The sequence below is a fragment of the Columba livia genome, chromosome 13 (genome assembly GCF_036013475.1).
Source record: "Columba livia isolate bColLiv1 breed racing homer chromosome 13, bColLiv1.pat.W.v2, whole genome shotgun sequence".
Taxonomy (NCBI): Eukaryota; Metazoa; Chordata; class Aves; order Columbiformes; family Columbidae; genus Columba; species Columba livia.
Genome location: NC_088614.1, coordinates 18349691 through 18376705, shown reverse-complemented (window position 1 = coordinate 18376705; position 27015 = coordinate 18349691). Strand labels below are relative to the sequence as shown.

At 38.8% G+C, this 27015-nt stretch overlaps 1 protein-coding gene across 5 annotated transcripts in view; it reads right to left on the bottom strand.

Annotated features, from left to right (window-relative positions):
* CDH8 (cadherin 8) overlaps nt 1-27015 on the bottom strand; it is a 352129-nt gene that overhangs the window by 88896 nt on the left and 236218 nt on the right. For 4 of the 5 annotated variants that reach the window (XM_065029272.1, XM_065029271.1, XM_065029274.1 and 1 more), the window contains one exon: nt 2390-2684. In XM_065029272.1, the coding sequence (XP_064885344.1) occupies nt 2390-2684 (295 nt within the window). Of the gene's footprint in view, nt 1-2389; nt 2685-25651; nt 25986-27015 lie in introns of those variants that run through there. The other variant, XM_065029275.1, reaches the window with a different exon arrangement.

The window sequence follows — 27015 nt, the reverse complement described above, 5'->3', positions numbered from 1 at the left end:
TCACATAAACATGCAAGGTTCAGGGATCATAAAGGATGAATGTACCAAACTTGCATAGTTTCAGTAATAAAGGTAATGAATGGTAGACCTTGGAGATAATCTATGACAAATCTCTACCTATATTTGTGTTGCTAGAATAAACTCATTTTGGACCAAACTCTTCCATGCAGCCTAAGAATATATAAATATGTGGAAGTACATGATTTCAGACGCAGATCAGTGAAAACTGTTCCTCTTTCCCCCACTGTGCTGGGTAAAACAGGTGGAATAACATCCTCCAACAGCCAGACCCTTTCACAGTTCCCTAAACTGACATCTGCATCCAGACTTTGGTCATTTCTTCCACAATTTGCTACTACAGAGTTCTCCCAGATAAAGTTTTATCTGTTAATTCACCTCCTATGACCTCCCTTTACATTCTTCCCTCCCCTTCCACCCTGACACTTTTCTCAGTTGTTTCACTCTCCCTCTCTTTTCATGTTTTACCTTTTACTATCTTGCTCTTACGGTACTTTTTTCCCATCTTTTAAGCTTCATATTAACCAACTCGCTGGATTTTTATTCATCTGATCTTCTGACTGGTTTTGTGTTCAAGTTTTTGGGGTTTTTTGGTGTGTTTTTGGTGGTAGTTGGGTTTTGTTTGTTTTTGTTCCCCCCCTCATCTTCTTCATAGTGAATACTCCTTGGATAGGGGTCGTATCTTTACTAAGGATTATAAATATTGCCCATATGCACAGATATAAATTATTTTGATAGTAGCCTTTGTGATCAGAAACCTTATTTTTTTGTCTGTGTATATGTTTTCTTGTTGTTTTTTTTTTCCTAAAATACCAAACAATTCCCATCCATATAAGCATTAATTGCCTTCAATTTCCCTTCCTCATTCTCCTACTCCCTCCTTGATTCTTCCTTTTTTTGAAAAAAATAATTATTTAATTAAGCCATTTTCTTGCCTAGAGCTTGGCAAAATATCTTCCGAAAGCAGGTCCATATTACATTTGTGCTGCTGTATAATTAAAAGTAACTTAACAAATGAAACCTCTGCTTTGGTAAAAGAATTGATGTGCAGGCTTGAAACTTCACAGATCAGTTTCGGCTAAAGCAATTCAATGCAACTGTGATATGAAAATCTGTTGGAGAAGCGTTGATGAAAGAATGGAGCCTCGGCTATCACCGTCTAGTCAGCACCATGTTTGTATCTGAAAACAACCTGGTACACCTCATCGTACTGAACGTGAGAGAGAGGACGGTTCTGGCTCCTCACATTCCTCCTCTTTTGAAATAGATAAGACAGAATGGTGGGTTTGAAACTTCTTGATAGGGTGCTGCTCTGTTTTACAAAGTACCTTGGCACTCCTTCAATTATCTTGCTTTGACAGATGTAGACAAATTGCTGAGAGCCCATTATCCTCAACCTAATACCAGAAAACATTAGAATTTACTCTGCATTTCATAGCCAGATTTGATGTCTTTGCTTACACAGAATTCTTATATTACCCTGAAATTGACTCTTTCGGTTGGATGGGTTTACTTCCCTTTTGCCTTCCTGACAGCAAAGATACCTGCACTGGATAGGTACCCATAGGAGGAACTGGGGACCTGAGTAAATAAATATGCACATGCTTATACATTCGCAAATACAGAACAAGGGACAAACTATGAAAAAAAATCTAATATATTAAACCATGAGGAAATATATTTATTAATTTTGTCGGATTAGTGTGAATCTAAGTAAAATGTATTAAGAAGATTATTTCCTACTCCTTTCTTTTTCGCCCCTTTCACACAATTAATTTCCCTTTTTACCATCTTCTTCCACAGCTTTTTCTGCTTTCCCCTTCCATCTTCTGTGCAAATCCTATGGCTAATTGGTTAAGTCCACTCTAGAGTCTCACCATCAATTCCTAGACACAGGATCTTTCATTTCAATGCTTTTGGCTGATTAAAGTTGCACTTAGAGGAGAACAAATAAGTATGTATCAACATACCGCAAGTGCTACAACTGTGTATGAAAATACAGAAACAGATAATTAAACATCAACAAAATATCAATAGGACTAGAGTGTCACATTGAAATGCATCTTGATAAATCCTTCTCAACAACAATACTCTGAATACAGCATCATAAGGGGAATATAAATTTAGCCAATTAAAGTGTTGTTGGGCAAAGAAAGGCATTAATACATCTGTTAGTAATTTTCTTACTACTAAGGGACTTTACTGTTTATTGTGCTGCAGATGAAAGCTTTGGCCAGGAAGAGATTTGAAAATATGCAAATTAATGCTAACAGCATAACAAATATCTTATTATTCATCAACAACTCAATAGCATACTGGCACATTTTAAACTGTGAGTAATCGAAGTTCATCAATGTTTAGACATACGTACCTACAACAGACATTTCCGGAACCGTGGCGTGATACGGACCATCGACAAACTCTGGGGCATTGTCATTGATGTCTTGAACTTTAATAATGAATTCTGAAGGAGGCTCCAGAGGTTTGTTTGTGTCCCTGTCCACTGCCTGAGCTGTTAGAGTGTATTCAGCTTTTTCCTCACGGTCAAGCCTTTTCATTGCATGAATGTCTCCAGTCTTGTCATTGATCACAAAGATTGTTCCAGCTCCATCTCCTGACAGAATATACTTGATTTTGCTGCTGCCAGGATCCAGGTCTGTGTGTAACTAAAAGGAAAAAGAAAAGGCATTTAAGAGACCGAAATTTCACCCAGCTATTTTTTACATTGGTTGAACCATACGTTTTGTCGAGCTATTCTTTTGTATTTTAATCTTAGCACCAGTGATCTATATCTCAGCCTGAATACACAAGTGGAGTAGGGATTTGTATGCATATTAATCAAAAGTGAAGGTAATCATAGGCATAATTAGACTTCCTATTTAAAAGGTAGCTGTTATATATATTTTAAACCCCTGTTCTAAAATGTAAATGTCTTAGTAGTTATTATCAGCCAAAGTGAACAAGCACAAAATGTCCTAACCTAGTAGATGCAAGGGTGAATGAAGGATTAACAATAATACGTATTTTAATCAATTTTCTTATTTTTAATTATTATTTTCAGATGACTGAAAATATCTGAACACTGGCATCTATGTAAATGTTGTAATGGACAGCAATCACAGAAATTTATAACCATATCAAAACTCAGCTGTTAGCTGAACTTAAAGGCTCCAAGATCTCTATTCTAGAAGTATTAATATTTCCCCTGAGATAAAGCTTTGTTAATTTTCCCACTCTCCTTAATGTCTCATGAGAAAAAATATGTAGCTTGTAACTCGGCTTTTCAAAAACCAAGACAGAACTATAAGAATCTCAAACAGAATGGGAAAAAATAAGTTGTGTTTTGTTTTTATAATTAAAAGCCGGAACCGAAGAACACTGGAGACAAAGGGCTTCATTGATTCTTTGGTAGGCTCAGAGCCAAGTGCTAAATATCATATTATCTCCACTAATTTTTCATTTGCGAGGGCAAGCACCCCAATCGGTGGACCATAGGTATTAGCATCAACACATTCAAAAATACAGGATGATAACTTAACTCTACTGTAATAGTGCTTTACATTCTATTTACCATTGAATCTAACACACTCAATATGAAGAATAAGAAGTGAACAACACATCGTTAAAAATGTAACTTGCATTTCTTGTCATTTATCTCTGCCTTACAAAAGGGAGTCTGAAGGAAATCCATCCAGCCCGCTCGGGACAGCCGCAACGACTTGTGACAACTCCCACCAGTCCTGTTGCTCTGCTTATTTTTGCGCAGACAGTTAAAGAGAAAATGCTGCTGGTTTTGCATTTTACTCTTCAATGGATAGCAGTGGTTGCTAGGGCTGGACAGCATTGTCATTTGATATAAGAACCTGTATTAGAATATTAAAATAAGTGTGGAAAAAAGCTTTGTAACACTGGCTCCAACCAAGCCGCAACTGGATTTTTATGTCATACCAGGAGTAAGCTCTGCAGGATTTTCAGTAAGTAATTGGTCACATACAGTTATATCTGCAGAATAGCTGTTCAGGAATAAGAGCTTAGAAAACTTGTTAACAACACTTTACAAAAAGGAATCTCGAATTGTTGCAATGAGCACAGCAGTCAATAGCAGTCAGGGCTGATTTTTCAGTTGATCTAGTTTATTAGACATACGAAGACCTGGGCCACCAGTGTATTCTCTGCTCTGCAATAATAGCAGAACTCCCACTGACTACAAGAGGTGTAACTTCATCCCCTGTGTTTTGCTGGACAATACGTTATTACCATACTGGTTATTGTGACACCATCATTTTAACAACTATTTAAAAGCACTTTAACTCTCTGTGAATATGAATGACCCAATCCGGTTCAGTCTTCCTACCCGACCCACAAGAACACACACACAGACCGCCAGTGACAGCTCAGGCCTTTGCCAAAACCTCATTCTGCTTTTCCTTCTGTAGTTGCCATCAGCTTTTACTTGACGACAATCAGCATAATTTACGCTACATTAATTTAAGTTAACAGCAGTGTCCTGTTGGTCGGTACTGCAGTTTTGTTTGCTCAGCAAGACATGTTAATACTTTGTCTTAAAGATTATTTTCCTTACGAGCACGATTATATTCAATCTAGGTGTCAGCAATATAAAAAAAAATTACTTGCAGGGTCCCAGAGCTTGTCAAGATCAATCCAGAATCTGTTTGTGTTTTAAACAGATTGTTTACACTTGAAGCATCTGTTTGATCCCTGAATAAAATCTATATGTTCTTAAAATTGCATATGAAGGTTTTAGCAGAATATTCCTAGCTGAATTACGGTGATGTCATATCATGACATCTGGACACACACGACTCAGCGAAGCATTTGGGAACATCTCAGTCCACCCAGCTACACAGAGCCTGAAGTGAAAAACTACCATCTGAATTTCTAAGGCAGCACTGGCTGGATAAACTATATATCCCACACGGATATTTGAAAATGCTCAAAAATTCTCCAGTTTGCCACTTGTTAATGTATGGACGAAGGCTGCACAAGCTCCAAGATAGGCTTTTGAAGTTCTTTTGTAATTCTGAGCAGCCAGAGAGATGAGTCTCTTATGCAGATGGGAACTGTCTCACCTGCTCTCAGGCAGCTACCTGGGAGTCACAGCAACAGCTTGCTCAGCACAAGGCATTTCATGTTCGAGCCATGTGTTCGCCATCAGGAAAGTACTCAAAGCACGTGGGTCTGGTCCATGCCCAGAATGAGCAGAAAGCTGCTGAGTGGCCTTTGCAGGAAGATCGGGCACTTCGAGCCCTCTCCAGGTGTGCTGGTGATGCACAACTTGATACAGACAGGCTCGTAATGAGGTGCCTAAAAGGGAAGGTTTGTAACCCTGACTTCCTCATATTAGCAAAAAAGCACAATTATATAAATAATTCACAAGAGGGGGAAAATCTACATACTATGAAGATGCTGCTGGACATTTTTAATTAAGAAAAGAGAAGAAGGCATTATGTAGTCAAGTTTTTATTTGAGTTTGTTAGAAAGTAATTAATTCATCCTTGTGTAATTACAAGGGAATTATCCCTTACTTGTTTCAAGGGAAAAGGCATAATCTGATCTTAAATCTTCATTTTAAATTCTGCATCATTCTTGTCCTTCTGAACTCTAGAACCTTTTCTAAGGGACTAACTAGTGCATCAGATTTTCACCCAACATTACACAGATGAACACACAACATACCAACACTGTGCTACTGCTTTAGGTTCTTCTATATTTTTACCTATGCCTTACGAGAAAACTCCTCATTTATGAGGCAGACCTCATTTAATGAACTTACAATGTTCAGGTTTTATGACTCTTTTCCAAAACTGCTGGGTCCTAAGAAGCTCCAGCTCATTCTGTCAAAGTATGGGACAATTTTAGTGACCTTTACAGTCACTTTTATATATATATATATATATATATATATATTTACGTTTCCATATATATATATATATATATGTATAAATGTTTTCAAAAATTGTACCTTACTCACGAGGTGTTTCCTTCTGTATGTAACTTTGCAGGTTTTTTTTCTAAAAATACGAACGTCATTAGGTGTTACAGAATATTTTTGTGTGTATTGTTGATGTGCTCTGACATAAAATGGACAAGTGTGTTTATTGATAACACACATTTAAAAGAAGTCAATAATTAAACTATTATGCAAAGATTCAATTCATTTGCATGCAATGCAGAATTAATAAAGTGAATGTAATTTCATTTTCTCCATGGACAGGCTGATCCCATCTTTAATAATGGCAACTAGAAGCTGCACAGTGGGGAAGAGGAAAACCAAGTACCTGCCGTTATTGTTCAGGGTAACGACAAATAGGGGCACACACTTGATGTACCTGATAATGTCAATCCTTGGAACACTTTCTGAAAGGAAACAGGCAAGTATGTGGACGACAAAGGTTTCATTTAAGATATGAGAAGATATGAGTAACTTGAAGCCTCTGGAGTAACTGTCAAAAGACATTACTGCTCACACTTCCCACCTGCAGTTTCATAACCATATTCAAAGAGAATTAAAGCAATAATATCCCTAACACTTCCATTTAAGAGTGTAATCTCTGCTTTTGTCTGCCTCAGTTTCCTAGCATGTCATCTGAGTATCTTTGATTCCAGATGGCTTCTTTTATGTTTCTGTTTATTCTTTGCTACTGCTTTTTTATTCTATTTGATTTGCTAATTTTGCCTCTGTTTATATTCATACTGCAACTGTGCACAAACTGCTTTTTATTGCTTACCTTTTGGTATCATCTTATAATACACTAGAGTGAACTGTTGTTTAAAAACTGGAGACAAGATTGGGATCTAACAATCTGTTTGTTCTAATTCACTGATTATGACCAACTGATGCAGGAAAAGAGCTCGGGAATGTGACTGAATCTTGACCTAAATCCTTCCTGGTTAGAAGGACATTGGTCCTTTCTGTATGTGTCATGCACCACTGTCCTCACCAAGCTGAATTAATGATTTTTAATATCTATTTTAGCTCAATGTCTTGGGGGAAAAAAGATAGCTATACTTGTTTTTACAGATGGGAGGAACAGAGGAAGAGATAACCCCACATTTGATCTCATAAAGATCCATATTAGGAAAAACCATCCAGACAATAGGTCTGCCCAAGCCATTCCCAAGCAGCTCTACACATTTATCTCCAGTTAAACACAGTATTACTATTTTGTAACCAGAATTTTTATGCACTGCGAGTGCTGTTTCAAATAAATTGTTCCCCCTGCCAAGGGAACTCCCTAAGACAGAGGAAACCATGCCCCCAGAGGAAAGTCCTCCCCAAATCCACAATCGCATGCTCATCTTTGGTGGCTGTGATGGCAACAAAGACAAGGAATGAAGACAGCAAAGAGTAGAAAAAAATTACCAAAGCACGGTCTCAGGTCAGTTTTTCTGTATATATTCCTTACATACCTTGCTGCTTCTGAATCCTTATGTTAAGCCAGACAATAGCTAAAGCTTGCTGTTTTCCTAGTTCTTGCCTTGGCCCTTCCCATTTGGGAATACCATCTGTCTTCCCTTCTGTCCTGAGAACGCCGCCACCACATATGACCTGTGTCCCACCACAGCCTGGACTGCCGCCTGTAGTCACTGCTCTCTGCAGCTATTTAACGCCCAAGTGTCCTGTGGCAAGCGGCCTCGGGTGGCTGGCACCTTTTTGTAGTTGGCTTTCTGCCTAGTTTGGAGCTCATGTAACTATTTCTGAACCCAGACTGCCGTCCCTTTCTTGTGTTCCAGCAGACACCACTCCTGTACAAAGGTCTTGATTTTTTTAACCCAACTGTTTCTGATACTTGGAAACGTGCAATGAAATTGTGTCGTATTGCCAAAGAGCAATCCTTTCCCATCTCATTTACTTCTCTATTATTTCATCTATAGTGTTCTGCGGTTCACCACAGGAGATCTGAAAGCTAGGTATAGAGAGCCTCAAAAATCACACGCAGTTTTAGTCTTGTAAAACATATTCCCTCTTCTGTGTCTTTATGGGGAAAAAAAGTATCTGTCTGTCATCTCCTACTGTTTGGGGTCAAGCACTTACATTAACGATTCCAGTGCTTCAGGCATTATAATTAACAGTATCTCCTGCACTTGTCACTCTTTTCCCGACTCACTGAAATAGCAGTAAAGCCATGTACTCCCTCCTCCATCTCATCAGTCTTGGACACAAACCGTGCTGTAGTTTCTACTACCTATAAAACTGTGAAATCTCCGAACACAACTTCAGAAGACTCTTCCCTTCGGCTGTCACTGCTGCTGCCAGCAGAGCCCTCTTGCTGCTGCTTCCTCACTGCAGACAAAAGACGGTAAAGGCTGTAAAACACCCTAAGCCATGGGAATGTCCCATTCCATGTGCTAGCCAGAAGACTGGCAATTCCTATATACCAAACCCTTCTCTTTTGTTCCTTTAATCATCATCATCTTATTCACACTGTTCTGAGCTTTTCTTCTATGTTGTTTGAGATGTATTTTTCTCTCTCCTTTTTAAAAGCTTATTATAATGTGCCAGGTTTCATTCTCAGGCACAGAGTACATTGCACTTGAGCCTCAAGACCTCTTTGTGTTTTTTCAAATGATTTTCTCAAGTGAATGTCAGAGCAATATCTTGTAATGCATACTCTTAGCATTGCAGAAGAGGAATAAAAACGTTAATCACTACATACCCAGAGCGGTAATTTGAAGGCTGCTTACAAAATCTGTCAAACTAGACATGCTATATCCTAGGTCAGCGAAGGCAGAAAAAAGTACAATAGATCAGTGTGGTCAAAGGTAACAGGATATTTCTATTTAGTTAAGCGTATTTAAGTTTTCATGATTTTATAGTCTTTCAAGGCTCTGCTTTCAGCTGCTTTCACCACCCTGGCTTCTGAACATGCTTTGCTCACAAGGACTAGGAGGATCTCAGTGATATTTAACTTGTCTTCCTTCTTAATAAAAGAATTTCAAATCCATGCAGAATGCATTCAGTTATTTAATGCCTTCTTTTATTTAATAATTTTTAATAAAACAAACCTGAAAGCATTCAAATGCCTTTTTTTTGAAGGTGATTTTTCGAACTTCAGATGATTGCTTAGTGTACTTCAGTGTCTGAACATAAGTAAGCACCGTCTCAAACCACGTAATGTGGAAAGCTGGCAGTGCAAATAGGAAGCTCTTTTCTAGCAACTGGCTGTCAAACACATCTACAGTGCGGAAATATGAACATCAGCTATGCAGCCAGCTCCGAGCCAAAACTGAACACTGTTGGGAAGGTAACTGAGGGAAATAAAGGCAACTGAGTACTTACATATTGATTATCTTATAGACTACCTGCTTACATGTGATAATATATCTTATCCTAGTGTACTTACACTAACCTGTGAACTGTGCAGATGGCTACAGTATAATTTCTTCTTAGTACAAATATTCTTCAAGTTACTTGGAATGTGAAAATAAACATAGCTTGAAAATGCTACAAAGCAAATTCCTTACATGATGTCAAACAAAACATTAGTTCTCCAGCATTACAGTGTTTGCAGTTACATAGTAATATCAGAGTCATACATCAGAATAAACAGATCTAACATGAGGATAATTTGAATTATTTTCCCTATTTTCTTGCAGCTAGATGTTTATTAGGGATAACTCATGCAGAATTTTAAGTTATTCAGAAGAATCTGGTTGAAACTAGTTATTACAATCCCGTGCAGCTTCACAAGGAATTATTTGCCACATCGCTTGTGTGGTTTTCAAAGCTTCCTAATGTAATTTCCCATGCATTTCCACTAAGTCATGCGCTCCTGTGAATTCCTTCCAAACTGACTTGCAAAGGTGGTGTCTCTCATAATGTGATCAATTTGCAATATCACTAAATTGGAACTGTTTTTTACACCACTAGCGATAGCTCGTAGCTTCTGCCTTTGTTAATGCTCTTCTGGAAAAATGGACAGAGGTGGGGAGAACACAAACCCTTGCACTCAGACAATATTAAATATGTAGAAATAAAGAACTGTGTCCGCTCTGGCACTATTTGATATTTAGTAATGTGTTATCTCTGATTCTCTAGCAACTTGCATTGAGTCCTGCAGTCCCCTTCTCAGTACATATGGAGATTAAAGTCTCCGTGACAATTATCACTTTATTTGGCACATCAGATAACCTGACCTGTTTCCAAGGTGGGGGGGAAATAGCAGTTCTATGACTGTAAGCGTGGGCACTGTTTGGAGTATTTATGTCATTGTCTGTAAACACATGACCTACCCGTCATTCAAAACATCCGAAATTTGGGGTCAATGTTCCATCAAAAAAGAAACTGTGACTCAGTGTGAATACGACAAATTGCATACAAATCAGTATCACAAAAGCTGCAAGTGCGTAACATATGTCAATCTCAAACCAGCCAGACTTAGCAATGATTTAGTCTAGACCTTTATCCAGATCATCTGAGCTCATGGTGAAGACTACTGTGGGAGGCTGCAGGAGACATCTGGACTAGTTTAGTGGTGATTGAATCACTGTCGGTTTTCTCTACCCACACAAGCCTGGTAGTGCTCATGTCACAGACCAGCCAAAACCCCTTATGGTGCCTTTCCCCATTCAGCTGTTCTTCGCATTCCTCTAACGACACATTCTTCCTAGAAAGGACTGGTGACCGGACATCCTGCATTACTGTCTTTTGGGGTTCTGAGTAGCAGAGAAGATGCACAATACACACGTGACTGAAGTCAAGAGGCAAAGAAACATAACCATGATTTCTCAGGACCTCTTTTCAAATGCTGTGTGTATTCTCCCTCCTTCAAAGAACTGATTACTACATTGCCAACTAGAAAATGTAATGGCCATGACAGGAATAGCAAAGGAGATAAAGAGCTGCATAAGGGAGACCCTTGGAGACCTCCAAGGACTCTGCTGAAGCTCTTCTAATAAAATGAGTTCAAGTGTCTATTGGAAGGGCTCAGGAAAAATAAAATAATAATAAAAAAGAACAACAACAACAAAAAGGTAAATAAGAAAAAAATATTTTAAAATATTAGAAAGAGATACAATATTGAGAACTGAAGTTTTAAAATTAGCCAAATTATATCTTATATACAAGAATGTCAAAATCCAAATATCTTAAGTACATTCCTGCTATATATCTGAAATGAATCTACTAACAGCCAAATGACAGCTGGTCAGCTGACAACTGCAGAGTCAGTAGTCATCTATAAATAACCATTATTAATTACTTGTATTACAATAACAAATCGTAGTCCTTGTTGACACCAAGGGTCTGTTATACTGTGTGCTGGAGCCTTCGCTGACCTTAATTAACTGCCCTCTGCTTATGGGGAAATATCAAATGTGGGTTTTTTTCACCTTTCCCTTGTTCTGAACAAGAGACAACGAAGAATGAACCCAGAATATGTAATTTTAGAAATGAGTTTTCAAGCCAATGGCTAATTTCTATGATTCTCTCATATGGATTCAGTATGGCTTGAAATAATGGAAAAAAATGACTTTTTTTTCTGAATGGTGTTAGGATCCGATAGGAGAGCCAGGAACTCAGTAGGAGTCTCTGTCTCAAAATTCCAGGGACACTGGACAAATGTCTTTACTTGAAATATGTAGAGATTTATAAAGAAAGATACAGAACCAAAGACAATCCCCCAAAAAGAACAAGAAAATCACAACCGACACCAGGTTATTAAATTCATACTATGACCCCAAAATTTAAAGTCCAAATAAATTCAGAATTTACCACTAACCTACACATTTTTTGTAGTTTTCTGATAACTAAAAGATCAGATGTAACTGACTCATACAAACTAGATAAATAATGAGATTAATAATTATGTGGCTATGAGATAAAGTGTTGAAAATAGCAAGACCCTGAAGTAAAATATTTGAGATTATTTATCAAGTCAGTAAAGCTGCCTTTTCACATTTACTCAGGAGACAGGAGATGGAATATTTTGTTTGCCTATGGAGATGGGATCACTGGGTTTGTAAATGGACACTGATGGCAAAGCTAACTGTAAAGATAACCTGCTGTACGATGTTCTTCAACAGAATATTTGCAGTATAAAAGCACTGTTGCTCAGCTCTGCTATGGATATTCCGACACAAAAACTGATACAGGTAACAAATATATCTTGGTTTATCAAACGTTAACTCTTTTTTGACACAAAGAAGGATGGTGGCCGGTCAAAATCAAAATCATAGCATGATTAAGCCAAACTTTTTTCCCCCCACCCATATTGAAAATTCAAAGCCACATTAAATATATCAATACTGACCACAATTTGTTTGTGAGTTTGTATATATCAGCTGGACTGTAGTTCCCTATCTCAGCTGTGTCAACTGCACCAATAGGACAAGAATGCCTGGAGTAACAATTTTCTCCAGTCTGGTGCGTAACTGCTTCTGACCATACAGCATCAACGCTGGCAAAGTGGCCAAGCAGGGAGACCCCATGAGCTCTCCAGTCTCCTTCCCATATGCGCTATGAGAAAGTACAACACAGCGGTACAACAGGCTCAGGCACTTCTTTCAAGAAATAATAATTAGCCTGAATATAACCAGCACAAAACCCAAGCAATTCCAACTCGCCAAAGAAAACACACAGTTATTTTGCAGGACTGCACCACTTACATTTCCTATAATAGGAGAGGAATTTGCATGAAAAGCAGAGGCCCTGAGCAAGCTACATATTGTGCTTTTGTTTCGTGTATTATCGATGTGCAGGTTTAACAAACAGTTCCAATTCTTTGAAAGAATTCAGAAAGACTGAGAAATTATGATGTTTGTAAATTGCTCTGAGTAGGTCACGAGCAGTCCCTTACACATGAGTCACATTCAAGGAGACTGCAGTACGCATAGGAATTGCTAGAAATCACCATTTAAAGATTCAGTTCCTCTTCTTGATCTGGGAACACCATGGATTTCTTGCAGTTACCTTGTAATTTTAAACCTTGGTATGACATTTGCCGGCAAGGTCAGTCTCTACTCAGTCCAGTTCTAACTGTTTAGATGAATACTACATTGATTCCACATATTCTCTAGACTTGAACAAAATGTATATTTGTAACACAGAATGGAGGATAGTAGTGAAGTTGTCTTATATACAATAGCCCTACTCTTTATTCCTTAAAGAATAACTTCAATAAAGGAGTTAAATAGTTAAAACTCTGGCATCTTTCCTCTACTAATAAAAAGGAGTGAGGTTATACAGATTAGGTGATGGATAATAGAGAAAATGTGAAAAGACTGTAAAAACCCCCGCCATTTAAAATAGGTTATATTGTCATAAGGAAAAAAAATGCTCATATTTCAGCTTTCTTCTATCTGCTGAGATATAGTTCCAAAGGGATGGAGATAGTGGGGGGGGAAATCAAACATCAGCCACTTTGGAGCATGAAAACAATCAAGAAAAATAAATATCCAGAGTAAACAAATAGGAAAGCAGGAAGAACCAAAAGGAATCAAACGCCAAGCATATGGCTCTGAAAAAACGCACCGAAAAAAGTTACAGGAATGTTAGGCAATTTAAACCTTGCCACAGAAAATGGAGCTGAGAATATTTAACTTCCAGATGCTAGTTTATTGATGATAAAGATGGTTGGGGTTTTTGTTTGTTATAAAAGACAAACCATAGCCTTATAGATACTTTAAGAAAGAGGAAAAAGCCCCCAACAACCTATGTATGGTTGTGATAATATTCATTTAAGGGTTACCTAGAGAGTTTTACATTTGATACATGCTTTTGCTTTTTCCTGCTCTTGTTTGCAAGAGATTTGACAATAACTGGATTTTTAAGCCCATGTGGAGAACCAGTCCCTCAGCACCAAAGGGATGGGGGAGCTGCTTGATGGGCAGCAACTCTTCCAAGAAATCTGCATGACAAAAAAAATCAGAGGAGCAGCTAATTGAAAACAAGAATACAGGGAATTGTATTCCTGAAAGGCAGGCCACAAGTTGTTTGCAAACATAACAGATTTCAATACCTTCTTTGACTGCAGATGATAGCTAATGAACAGATACAGAATATGAGATCAAGAGAAAGCCTCTGAGGTTTTTGGTTGTTTGTTTTGTTGGGATTTTTCAATGTATTTTTTCCCCCCTCCTCCCTGAGAAGTAATACCTGATTTGGATTTCATTATGTTCAATAGTGAGTGTATTTCTTTGCTAAGAAGAAGTTTCTTCTCAAATTTAAGCGGAACCTCTTGTGCTCCAGCTTGATCCCATTACCCCTTGTCCTGTCATTGTTGGCCACCGAGAAGAGCCTGGCTCCATCCTCATGGCACTCACCCTTTATATATTTATAAACATTAATGAGGTCCCCCCTTAGTCTCCTCTTCTCCAAACTAAAGAGCCCCAGCTCCCTCAGCCTTTCTTTATAAGGGAGATGCTCCACTCCCTTAATCATCTTTGTTGCCCTGCACTGGACTCTCCCTGTCCTTCTGGAACTGAGGGGCCCAGAACTGGACACAATATTCCAGATATGGTCTCACCAGGGCGGAGTAGAGGGGAAGGAGAATACTCCCAAATCGTATTTATTCTCCCTGGAATCTTACTGCCAAGCTCATTTCTCCTCCCTCCCTGTGGCTAAAGCTTTCTTCTGTCCTGATTCTCTTCTAGAAGTGACACTGTGTATTGACAGCCCAAGCAAAGAGTTGTCATCCAACCGGCCATGTTGTTCAGCCCCAGGTGCGATGCTGACGGTGACCACACAGCCTGAATACCAGTGATTCACTTGGAGATTCGCACAAACCAGAAATAACCTTTCATTTGTCTTCCTGCAATCAAGTTAAAGTTATTCATCATCTAAATATTAATGCATGGACATTATGTACATTACACAGAATCAACTGGGTTGGAAAAGACCTCAGAGATCACCAAGTCCAAGCCTTGGTCCAACTCCAGTCCATTGACTAGATCATGGCACTAAGTGCCATGTCCAATCTCAGTTTAAAAACCTCCAGGGACGGTGAGTCCAGCACCTCCCTGGGCAGCCATTCCAATGCCTGAGCACTCTCTCTGCAAAGAATTGCTTTCTCATCTCCAGCCTCAATTTCCCCTGGTAGAGTTGAAGCCCATGCCCCTTTGTCCTATTGCTGATGCCTGGGAGAAGAGACCAATCCCCAGCTGGCTAGGACTGCCCTTCAGGTGGTTCTAGAGAGTGCTGAGCTCACCTCTAAGCCTCCTCTTCTCCAGACTAAACAAGCCCAGCTCCCTCAGCCTCTCCCCATAGGGCTTGTGTTCAAGTCCCTTCACCAGTCTTGTTGCTCTCCACATTACTCCACAATCTGAATTTATCACCACAGTAACTGGATGAGCATCACCACACCACTGCAAAGCAAAACCCAATTTCTCTTCCCATTCACCTGAAGGGGAAGCAGAGCTGCAGTAACAGAGGCCCCATATTCAGCACAAACAGAGCAGCTGTGGAGAGCCCCATGAAACCCCAGCCCAAACACCAGCCTTATCCTTAGAGCTGCCTGTATTTTTTCACCTGCCTGTTTTTTGGACAAGAATAATGATTCGGTGACACTCACTTCAACCATTCACCTGCGTATTACTGAAACATTGATTTAGGAAACAAATACATATTTGGGGAAAAAAGCAATGGAGTATTTTTCCTGAACATTTCCTGCCCAGAGTGATTCAATGCTATTTTACATTCAAAAGCTTCTTATGCCTCTGTATGCATTAAATTATTTCTTTTAAAGTATTTACATTTTGAACGCATTAAAAAGTTAACCAAAATGTTTCCTTTTAAATTAGTTTTATTTGTCATCATGTTAGGGCTTTTTCTTTCACATAATAGATATATTATGTCTAGCCTGAAACATTTCTTGATAGTTGAAAAATCTGTATTCAGAGTGACGCAGAAATACCTTTTCTTCCCAACTTCTCAAAACTGCACATGAAATGAAAATCTGTTTCTCATCTCAGAAGCAGCTCTTGAGTTCCAGCAGAATTAAATTTTTATTTGCTCTAAAAGCAAAATACCATTTCTGCTGCCTACACAAATCCTCCAATTAAACCTTTACTTCCTACAAAAATAAAGCTATTTCATTCCCTTTGTTTATCATAATTTAATTATTTTCCTTATTAGAATCAGCTTTGTTTTAATGTTTTAGTGTTTTCATTCTCTGACTCACTCTGTAGCTATTAGAACAGCTTTCTGCCATGCCTTTCCTTCTGCAGCATCGCAAACATAATTAAAACATATCTGCTGTGATTATATTTCAGCATATACAGATCAGCATATATTTTGCTCTTAGGTATAGAATCCCTATTGTTCATGTAATTGCTATGAAGAAATAATGCAAATGAGCCTGCTAGAGACAATTATTGGACTTTCTAACTTTATAATGTTATAAACAAGAATTGTCATTCCACTCGGGTGGACAGCAAACACTCATGTTATTGAACGCTTTAAAGACTTCAAATTAACAGGAGCTAAGTGAGCACTGTAATCATTCATCTAGTACATATTAATATCTCTAAATGAAGATTTTAGATTGTGCTCTAGAATTAACACACATCAAGAGATCTCTGACTAGTATATCTTCATGAACAAAATGTAAGTATTGTGCTTCTGTGACAAAGGACACCACATCTATGACTTGGCACCTGCCCGCACAATCAGAGCAGGACAAGACTGGAGTAAAATCCATGTTTGTAGCACTTCCTGAGAGCAATTCTTAACTTGGGTAGGATTTAGAAAGACCTTTAAATGATTTAATTTTTTTTCCTGTAGTTTGTAATGAAAGTCCCTGAACTATATGATAGGATGATAAACATCCACATGCTGTGGTCTCCTACATCATTTTCCTCTCTTTCCCAGAGACAGATTTCCCTTCCTGTAACTCAGAGATCCACAATCAACACAAAGCAATCTAACCTGTGAAGACAATAGTTTCTCCTAGTAAACAATCTCTATTAATGGCATCCACATGTTGTCATGATCCAAAAGAACACAGGGCACAAGGCACCGCAGACATCTGCCTCTGAAAAGGACGGGAAGGGTCCCCTCCTGCCACCAAGCACAATTGGCAGTATTCAGAGACAGGGTCATACCCCAGTGTCAAAGCCTCAGATGTTCCACCAAACCAATCTCACAATTTTTGCCTTTTTCCCCCCCTCTCTATTTCCTAGTATGCCTTTTCTTGATGCTATTTGGGGTACTGTGCATAAGGGAATATCCCACTGCTCTAATATTCATGTAAAATTTCTGTGGAGTACTCTGCTGACTAGGATGTGCAAACCATCTGCACCAAAGAAAAAGATGACAGAGGCCATTCGAGGTGAACGATCCCTTAGACAGGGTCACTGCTGGTGCCATCCCACTGACCCATAGGGCGCCACAGGCATTCCCCTGGACTCCGTCTCCTCTGCTCTCATCTGCCCAGCCTGAATCCGCAAATACTACCAGGGATCCAACAGCTCCGTTTTTCCAGGGACTAGAAAATGATATTTTGAAAGCATACTGTCATCTTATATAGGGTATCGTTACGAGGAACGTCAAGTTTTCATAAACAGCAAACATCAATAGGAGCCTGATAAACTTAACCTACAGTGGAAGGTCAATGCTTGAAAGCTGATGGACTGAGTTTGGGCAAAGGAAGAGACATTATTCAACCTGATACCATCTTAGTTCTTCAACAGTCTCTTCCTAATAACTTCTTCCTGCTTATCTTTCACAGATCCTAACTGGGCCAAAGGATTTTGGAATACAAGTACAGATGTGCAAATCCAGTCATTCCTGTGCACAGCCCTTTGTGTTACTGCTTTGAATATATTCTACTAGCAAATGGATTAGGCTGAGTTTGCTCTGTATTTTTGAAATCTTCAGTCCCATTTCTTGAGGTTTTTTTCCTGAAAAAAAACATATTTGTGGTATGAATCAAATTTTTGCCCTTTCAGAAAGTGCAACCAAAAGAAAGGATACCAACTGTCCTCTGAATGTGTCGCAATGTCCAGCTGAGGTCCAAACTGCTAAAAATGGAGATAAAACCAAAACAGAAATGTCCTGGTTTTGGCTGGGGTAGAGTTGATTTTCTTCCTGGTAGCTGCTAGAGTGCTGTGTTTTAGATTTAGTATGAGAATAATGTGGGTAACACACTGATGTTTTGAATGTTGTTAAGCAGTCAAGGGCTTTTTGGTTCTACTGGCCTGCCAGAAAAGGGTGGGGAGGGCCCAAGAAGCTGTGATGAGACACAGCTGACCCAGCTGACCAAAGGGATATTCCACACCGTACCATGTCATGCTCAGCCTGTAAAGCTGGGGGAAGAAGAGCAAATGGGGGATGTTCAGAGTGATGACATTTGTCTTCCCAAGTCACCATTGCGTGTGATGCAATCCAGCTGTCCTGGAGATGGCTGAGCACCCGCCTGCCCATGGGAAGTGCTGAATGAATCCCTAGTTCGGCTTTGCTGGTGTGCACAGCTTTTGCTTTCCCTATTGAACTGCCTTTATCTCAACCCGTGAGTTTTCTCACTTCTGCTCTTGTGATTCTCTCCCCATCTCACCAAGGCGGGGAGGAAGCGTCTGCGTGGTGCTCAGCTGCCCGCTGGGTTAAAGCATGGCAAAAACCCAAGGCAAAAAAATAAACCTGTTTTTATCTCTGCTGCATTAGTAGGCTCTCCCATCATTCCAAATGCAGAAAATGTACTTAGATATCTCATTATGCCACGTAGTAGCAATTTTTTGCCCATCTCTACACTGAACAGAAATCCAACATTATGATTACTCCAGCATTCTAAGAATCTTCCTAAATGGCTGTATTGACAAAGTTTTATTTGATACTAAACTTTGATTTATATTTTAGTGATTTCTTTATTTTAAGCAAGGAAACGGGGGAAGAATCCAAATTGTATTTGTTCACAAGGAAAGCAAAAACATTTTTGAGAAAACTAAAATTAAACTTCAAGAGCTTTGGTACGTTTCACTTTTTTGGTGTCTGCTTGTATTATAAAAATGGAAAGGAATTTTTACTTGATGCATAGTTAAACTCCCTCAAGTTCTGTAGTGCTTCAGTTTGAATTAAGTTAGCATTATTTTCAAAAGGCTAAGAAATGCAACCATAGTTTAGCTCCGTTCAACCAAGCAGTGTCTGGGCTTTGAACTGACAGAAGCCTTTAAGTGCAGAAGCTGAGATAGGCTGATAAAGACAAAACCAGCTGCATCTGCAGTTACTTAGATCCAATTCAGTCCAGCCCTATCGCACCACAAATCTCTCATATTCTTGCACATTTTAAACCAGCGTTACTGTGGGGTAGTAAATAATAAGCTTGCACCGATAATGAGATCTCAGACCAAAAAAAAAAAGTTACTTCTTGGCTCCTGCTCCCCCAGAATATAAATTGTTACCACTGCAATAAATTCATTTTTGTGAACTGAAAATCTCAAAAAAGTTTAATTGAGTTATTAATTGGAGGTTTCCCTTTTAACACAGAGAGAGCTTTCCATTCCCAATGGAATTTAGATGAAACAGAAGAGCATCATATTTTATGCTACCTTTTTGTTACATGTGCAGTTGGCTACCATTGACAAGTTTGGCCGACTTGTGCTGTATATAGAGGAAAAAGAGCAGCAGTAGAACTATCCTCCATTCAGTCCTCCCTAGAGCAGGAACTCAGACGACAGATGAGTGTGAACAGGTACAAACCACCGTTTACTTTCCAGGGAAAACAAACACAAACAACAACAAACCAGACTGTTGGGTTCTGTTCCCCCCACTGATTTAGAATTAAAGCCAGTGGTCAGATACCTTTTTTTTAGAGAACTAAAAAACTTTCTGCACACAACGCCAGAAAATAAGTGGAGTAGGAAATGCTGCATCTGTGCCACCTGAGGATTCCCAAATACCAGGCAATCAGTGCAGAAATGAATCCACACCACCATACTCGCCCATGGTGTCCAAACCAGCTGAGTAAACCTACTTTAGCAATCCAGCCAGCATAACATCGTCCAGCTGCATCTTCCCCTCCTTGTGCTCACAAATGAACAACAGCAACTCCAGATGTAACCGGCCCTGCCGTGACCTTATCAAAGTCAGTGCCACTCCACAGCACTGACAACTTTAATTCCAACAAACAAACAATGAGAAGAGCACGCAAATTAAAACCAAAAACCCCCAAACATTCAGGTAATTCCATGTTGATTATACTTTTTTTTATGTGGCCACCACAGGCAATTTAGTGTTTTAAACTGATTTTGCGAATAGATTAGCTGTTAATGTAAAATTGTTAAGCAAATCATTTCAGCAGAAAACCATTCTGGGATGCAGTTATGGGAAGAAGTCACATATGCAAAACTAAGCTTTGCCCAATTGATTTCTAATTATAAAATCAGAAGCTCTAGAGTTTGTGGTTAATAGTCCTTCCCCTTCGCCTCCACAAATAAACTTACAGCGTGTACTCACACCCAAATACACATAAAACTCTTCCCATTGTTTTAGTAAGCAAGTCTGTGTGCTGGCACTGCCCAGCTAAGAGTGAGTCAGACAATGCCTTGCTGAAGGCCATCTATGGAATTAAGTCTACAATGCCTCACTGATGACCAGCTGTGATACAGCAAATTGTTCCTCATAATAAAGCTACAATAATGGCTGTTTGGGGGAAAGAAAAGAAAAAAAAAAAGCCACAGACAGATTCTACAAGAGCTGAATAAATTTAAATACCAATATTGTATAATTACATAATTTTATGTTTTCCTTTGTAAAAAGATAGTGGCTAAAAATTTCCTGTATTTAATTAATTCATTCTTCAGCACCAAGTTTAGACTGCCAGGACATCTGAGTCTCTTGTCTCATTTTGTCTCTGCATGAAATTGGACTGTTCTTGGGATGAAAGCAAGCCAAATCATACAGTTCTACATATTAAGTGTGCTCCACATAAGGATGCTTTCTGAGCACATTCTGACCCTTCAGAATAGCCTAAAGTGGCATGAAGGTGAGTATACTTCGCCTATAACAGAAACAAATTAGAAAAAAGTCTTTATAAGATGCGCGAAAGCATCTGATTGACAGGGCAGGTATACCTGTGTGCTTTACACAACACCTGCATTCGGGGTATGTGCATGGGAGTGTAGAAATTGATGACTTCTGGGTTTATGACCTCATAATGATACATTCATAAACATCATGAATCTTTTCTTGGGGAATCTAAATTCCGTGCTGTGTGGTTACTCAAATAATAAATTACTGCTCCTCATGACGGGAAGAATTGTGATCTACATAACTTGTAATCTCCATCACTGATATTTACAAATGAATGCATGTAATGATTTGGCTGCTAGAAATGTCATTCTGTAATATTTGTAGAAACTTAGTCATCTTCATTATTTTTCTCTCTAAAGTTGTAAAAAAAAAAAAAATACAAGAAAATTGCTTTTAAAACCAAAAAATTTTCTTAATAGATTATTACTTTCTATTCTGGGCTTGATTTTCTGCTGCATTATTCCACTTGCACACCTATGAGAGCCAGCAGAGCAGAGATGACATTTCTTGAACAAACAGGTCTTCCTTGCTCTGCTCCAGTTCCCTTCCCATCCATTCAAAGTTATACAAAGCAATCTGGAAAACAGTCCCACAATTCAGTTGCATATTTCCAAGTACCAGGTCTTCCCTCCTGTATTGCTGGCAGAGCAGCTTGCACGCCAGCAGTCCAACTTTGTGGTGGCATCACCCACAGATGTTTCAGAGAAAGTGAGACACAGGGAGCTGTCAGCCCACTGTGAATCAATTTATTCATTCTCACCAACTCACCAGTCGATTTCATCCTTCAAGGTGCAAATTAGAAATACAGATGTATTCTGTGAAAAGCTTGCCGGCTTCAGTTTTTAAAAGCAAGTTAAGAGCCTGTTGACTCTCATCCAGAGCAGTATCAGTTTAACACTGGAGGAATACTTCTGCAGGGAGCCGCATCCCCAGCTTTGAAGTGAACTTTATAAACACACAGTTATATCAGTTATTATGTCTCTGCAGACCTAAAAGTCCTAAAGAACATCAGAGTCACAGTCAAGACCTGGCAAAATGACTTCTGACTTTCAGCCACTTCTACCCCATCATCTAAACTACATGTTAGTGCTGGGGACCAGAACTTGCAGGACAGCAGCTACTCCTGCATCAATGAGAAGGAACTTTAGCCCTTTTTAGCTGTGTATAACAGTGAGATATCTTGCACTAATTCAAGATACATTCTGTCTGCAATGACCCAGAATAGAAGGCAGAAGGAAACGGGAAAGCAACATATTTATTATTAAGTCATTACGGGTCTGTGATATAATAAGATGAAGAGCAACAAAGGATAAACAAGGGTACGTTACATGCATTTCATATGCTCTACGAACTGCTGAGTGGAACAGTGCTCTGCTAATTTGTTCATATTCACTGCAAGAACTTGCACCAGTTTACAGATAAATAAAACAAAGTCTGTCAGGTTTGCTCCTACCCCTATACAGAAAGCTTTTTTTCTAACCTTGCAGAATTATATTAATAACAGTGCAGAGTATTTGTTTAACTGATAGAAAGTACATCAAATTTATTTGCCTAATTATGCCTCAATTCGAGCTAACTGTAAACGCTATGAAGAACAGGCAACCAACCCCAGTAGGCTGCTCTGCTGTTGTGGCTGATCAGTTGCAACAATGGTTTCTCCTGATAATATATTTGAGAGGATGAAAGCAGAAAACTCTGTAGGTGAGAAGCAGCAAAGAAAATGTTTCATTCACAATTTACTTGCTACCCATTTTTATTTAGCTAAGACTGCTTGGAGCAAAACATTTCAATCTAGCTCAAAGATACTGCTAAAATTTTTATTAATATGAATTGTTCTTTCTTTTTAAACCTTACAAACTCTAATCTAAAAATACTACTACTCTGGATTCTGAAATATGGTTATAGCTGAGAATGTAAGATTTTTCTACCAGACATAATGGCAATGCTGTTTCCTTAGTTTCATATTTACTCTTTATTTTAATGCGTAGGTAATAATGATCAGTAGCTACATAAATGTAAATATCAGAGGATCCATTTTAATATAGAAGTGTAGAGACAAAGCCAGAAAAGCCAGAAGTCAAACACGTAAACTGTTATATGTGTAAATTAGTGCCAGTGAATTCTTGACTTGCTCTTGCAAGTAGCCATAGGATAGTGACTCGACCAGGGCGAACAGCAGCCAAATTCAAGCAAAAGAGGAAAAACTGCATACATCTTTCATTTTGGTTATGGCACAAGATGAACAACCTACTCTAAACCAAGACTCTTTCAAGAAGAGCAAACCTCAAAGGCTTTAGGTGCTCTATGAATGTTTCCTTTGGAGCTACAGAAAAGCTTGTCATCAACTCCCTGTCTCTAGGGTGACTTTTAAAGCCTAACCAGAATTTCAATGATATTTTGCAGCTAGTATGAAATTGTTGCTATAAACCCAACTACGGATGCACAGGTTATATTTAAGCCATATTTTGCGAACAAAGAAGTCAAAAAAATCAATTTTGAAGGGGCAAGGTTTTATCCAAATGAATAGGGCAGGGCATGCAGCTGGTTGACTTACAGCTAATATGGTACTTTCCAGAGCTTTTAACACACTTTGCTGATTGTTTGTCCAAGGCATATGGTTTGAACGACTGGGCAGTGCACAGTACAGCTGGCAGATTAGTTATAAAAATCTGGCAATAAGCCTTGGAGTTATGTGTGACTAGCTATCAAATTTGCCTGAATTTGTGTTCTGATTTCTACTGTATCAGCGTAAATTTGACGTTACTTCAGATTCTACTACAGTAGATGCCCTTGTTTCTAATCTTGCAGCAATTAGATGTAGCGGACCCATGTCATGGAGGATAAAAGGGCAAAAGGGTTTTTTTAGGGCAAAATAATTACCAAAAGCTTTAATTAAACAACCCCAGCATTTTAAAAACAGGCAAGTATCATTTTCTCTAGTACACAGATTGGGAAACAGTGACAGGTGCTGTTCCAAACACATATTAATTTCAATCAAGCAAAGAATGAGAAGGTTTTGGCAGCTTGTCTTGTTTTCACTGTTACCTCCCATAACCAGAGTCAACGGTTTCAGCCTCAGCTCTGACATTCACAAAGGTCTTAGAAGACTCTGCAGCAGTATCTGAATACAATTTTTGTATTAATTTAATAAATGAAGCATCATTTTTAGACTCTCAGCATAATAAAATCTCATTTGCACTGAGTAGATTCATAAATTCCTGCTGTTAAGAACTGTTTTCATCAGAAATGGGCCAGCTTCCCATGGTGTCCATTCATATTCCAGTTCTGAACTGCAGGAGGGTGTTTGTCAGTCACAAGTGTTCCGTTATTATTACAGAGTTTCCTTTATTGCTACTTGAAAAGCCAATATAGATACTAAAAGTAACTCTCTCATCTCAGGGTACATACAACTGTGTACTTCTGAGTATATAGTCACAGTTTTTCAGTGAAGTGCATCACATTTTTATGCCACATGAGCTCAATGTAATGAATTAAGATTAAGAGAAAGAGAGAAGCAGCAAGTTCCCTACTGCAGACCAGCATGGCTATGTAAAAGCACTAAGTCATGAAAGGTGTGTTGTAATGCAAACACTTAACTGAACTCAAAGAGCATAAGAACAATGGACCTTTTCAAGCAAAATAAATAATGACTCATCTCAAACATTATTCTCTTTAGAAAGAAATTAATTTTCAGGAATTCCTATTTGCAACAGTAGAAATCTCAAATTTGTGAGGTTGACTCATATTTTAAATAACAATGAATAGCTCAAAGATGTCCTGGAAATATTCTGCAGTAAAAATAAAAATTAATTCCTTTGAAATCTTCATTTTTGCTGTTCCCACAAACTTTCCTTCACACTCCCTAATTGGTCCTAATTAAAATAATACTGACCATGGGGTCAGCACAGATATGCTATATTGCTATATTTTAAGCGAAAGTAAACAGGAAAGGATTTATTTTTTTACATCTCTCAAGCTTAAGTTTTCTTCTCAACATAAAGGAGCATAGAGAGGGCAAAAAATAAGTACGAGGAAAAAAGGTTGCACGTTCTTGCAGTAGAAGTACTGCCACTAAGTTCTTGAACCTTTTGAAGATGACCCCATGAATAATGAATAAAATGTGCAAAGGCCACTTTTACAGGACAAAAAGATCCATACACAATAAAAATGTCAAATATACTGAAGTGTGTAGAAATTCATTTCAGTAGGAGCAAAGCAATATACAACTGGAAAGGATGTACAGTAGCATTTCTATATCAGCAAATAATACAATATGCTTGCACGAGTTCATGGAGCAGCTCTGCAGAAGGATGGCACGGCACATGTCCTGCCACGTGTAATGAGCACAGCACCTCTGACTTCACTGCTGGGGCCTTCGCGGTGTCCGCACCGCAGGGCTGGCTTTCCATTATTGTTCCATTTTGGTTTTAAAACTGAATACATGACCCAGCCCCAAGACTTGACCAAATGTATAAGTAAGCATTCCTTTACCTACAGGGCCTGGTTTACAAACATGCTTGAAGTGCATGTAGGCTTCACAAGAGCAACTGAAACACTGAATAATATTAAAAGCAGCTATATACAAAATAGGCTGAAGTATAGTTCAAACAGCATTGAGAGAAAAGTAAGGAACGTTCGAGGTCATCTCACCTACAAAGAAGTAGCGTCAGCAGAGCATTTTATTTCCTAAGCAACTCTCAGGTCAATTAGCTTCCAGGTCCACTATCTAGCATTAATATGGCCCTTAGCAGACGGCTTCTGAGATTCACACAGACTTAGAAATCCACCAGCAGCTCTAGGCAACTGTAACTAAACTCTCTCTCTAGCCCTGAAACAACTAAATGCCTTTTTCCAGGTTTGTGCAAAAGCCGACAGCCGTCAGTTTGCATCTATTTCAGCCTTCCACGTCACTCGCATGTAAAAATAGACACACCCTCTCACAGAATGCCTCATTTACAGTCACGCAGCCAACTTCCAGAGAACACGGGAAGCGTGCTGACAATTCCCTCATCCCACATTTTACTCATGTAATTAGGCAGGTATTTGAAAAACCTCTCCCCCAAGACCAGAACTCTGAACAGCAGCTTTCACCCCTCTTATTTCCGTTCCCCTAGGTTATACCATTTCTCTCTATCCTTATTATTTTGCTCGTTGATATTTAATTTTTTGTGCAATGGGAAGAATTTTAAGAACAGACCCATTTCAAACTATTGGGACCCTTTGAATGAAGACCATCTCCCTTCTGGAAGAGGAATACTGGCCTGAGCTATGAGCCCAGCGCAGGGATGGATCCACACTGACCTGCATCAGGGGTCCTTTCTGCCTTGGCTGAAATTCCAAGCTGAGCGATGTGGTCTGAGTTTGTTCTACCAGTAAATAAACTCAAGAGATTATCAAAACCATTGGCCAAGCTACCTCACCTCCATCGCTGTTTTAACTCAGGTTAACAAAATGTGACTTTGTTATTGCAGGCTTAACAAACAACTCGCTAAGCAAATTATCCCAGAACTCAAGTGTTATTATTGGAATAACTCAGGGGATATTTTCATGGTAATGCAAAATAGAAAAATCTTGACACAAAGACATAGAAAACCAAATCCAGACATCAATTACCAGGCTTTACATTTGATAACCATGGAATAATCCGGTCACCTGAAAATGAAATTTAATAATAATCCAAAATTTGATCTTAGAGAATAAGCATATTCACACCACAAAATTCTTAATTACCAACATAAGCCTACCATTGCATTTAAATATGCAAATAATGTCAAGCCTAACTTCTAAACTAGAACAGGACAAAGAATGCCTTCACTGAGAGATCTAGCGTCTCCTTGCAAATAAACATTGTGAAAATGACAGGTACCTTGCTGGGTCATACACTCTCACAATCCTGGTAAATTGGTTAGAGCTGGGGAGTCACATCATCTCTCAGTATCATCTTTCTACGCGTTCTGTATTCACGAGAGCCCTCGATGCCAAAATGAGTGAAAATAGAAATAAGGATGTTCAAT